This window comes from Nanorana parkeri, unplaced genomic scaffold (genome assembly GCF_000935625.1).
Source record: "Nanorana parkeri isolate BGI_ZX_2015 unplaced genomic scaffold, ASM93562v1 scaffold3671, whole genome shotgun sequence".
NCBI classification, from domain to species: Eukaryota; Metazoa; Chordata; class Amphibia; order Anura; family Dicroglossidae; genus Nanorana; species Nanorana parkeri.
The window spans coordinates 11566-13039 of NW_017309939.1; the positions used below are offsets into that span (position 1 = coordinate 11566).

At 54.5% G+C, this 1474-nt stretch overlaps 1 protein-coding gene across 1 annotated transcript in view; it reads left to right on the plus strand.

The window, feature by feature from the left end:
- Positions 1-1474, plus strand: part of LOC108803393 (kelch domain-containing protein 4-like) — a gene marked incomplete at its 5' end in the record, with an annotated part of 23092 nt that overhangs the window by 10945 nt on the left and 10673 nt on the right. The window contains 2 exons of the mRNA XM_018575237.1: positions 162-321; positions 1216-1294. Coding sequence (XP_018430739.1) covers positions 162-321; positions 1216-1294 — 239 coding nt within the window. The remainder of the gene's footprint in view (positions 1-161; positions 322-1215; positions 1295-1474) is intronic.

The window sequence follows — 1474 nt, forward strand, 5'->3', positions numbered from 1 at the left end:
CAGAGATAACTCCTGGCAATGCGACGGCGTCGGAGGTGTTGTGTATGTAAGTCAGACGGCCGCACTTATCGTGTCATACATGTAATATTCATAAACATGAGCGATGAGCGTGAACAAGCAGGCGCGCCCGCCCGTGAAGCCTCGTTTGCCGCCTGTATTAGGGGGGAGGCGCCGGAGCTGAACGAGTACAGCGGTCCGTCCGCTGCGACAATCATCTGCGCGCTGCTCAGGCTAATGGGATTGATTGGCGGAGCAACGTGTGCGGCGCCGGTTCTCAGGAGACGACGTGCCGACATATTGTATCAATGGCGAGCTCCCGGCGTACGTAGGAGACAATCCGCCCGATTTTATGTATTCATTAAAATCATTATTCCACTTCAGCAATTGAAAAACGTAAACGATTCGGGCTTAGCCCCGCCTCCTTCCTATTGGTCAGGAAGAGACCACCCAGTTCTTTTAAATGAGGACTATTAGGTGAGTGATTTTTTAGGCTCCCTGCAGGGATTCCCTCCGCTCCGATCCTCCAGCGCTGACTGGCGGAACGGACGGGGGAGGGGGCGGGGACAGCTGGCTCTGCCTCTAGATAGGCATAGCCAGCTGTCACTCACGGCTCCCTGCAGGGATTCCCTCCACTCCGATCCTCCAGCGCTGACTGGCGGAACGGACGGGGGAGGGGGCGGGTACAGCTGGATCTGCCTCTAGGTAGGCAGAGCCAGCTGTCACTCACGCAGCTGGGCGGATCTCGACAGTGATGTCGGGATCTGTCCCGGCTGCGGCGTCTCAGTATACCGCGAGCTATAGCACGCGTTATACTGAGCTTTGGGTGACGGGAGGACGCTAGTTTATGTCCTCCCGTGACCCTTGACCCTTAGGAGAACTAGGGGGAAAACACTGACCCCCCCCATAGTTCTCCTTTTTTTAAAGGACAACTTTTGGGGATTTACCTCACTTATTATCACTTTACCACTTTAGCTGCTTCGGGTCAGGGCGGCCCATTCAAATGAATCGGCCGGCACTAGACCAAACCGTCCAAGAAACTGACCTGCACCATATCGGGCCGCTGCAACACACTGTAGGGTTACCATGCGTTGCAGCACATGTGCATTAGAGCTGCTTTGGCTAGTATATCGGGGGTGCTGTTCAAAATGAATGGCAAGGCAACGCACCCAAAAAAGTGTTTTTTTTTTGTCCCTTATTAACATGGGGGGGGAACAGGGGTAGATGGGGAGCAGTTTTACCACTACAAGGACCTGTGGGTGCTTCACCTGGCCACCAAGACCTGGGAGCAGATCAAGTAAGGACTCCTTCCCCGTCGTTGTGTACTTTCCCACCGCGTTCTGCAGCCGTGCATGGGTTCTAGGTTTCAATAGGGCCTCCCTCGGGTCACTGTCGGGTCCTGAGATCAATATCTACAGGACAGAAGCGTGTAAGACCCGGTCTGCAGTAACGTATGCTGAAATCCAGGCACGATATA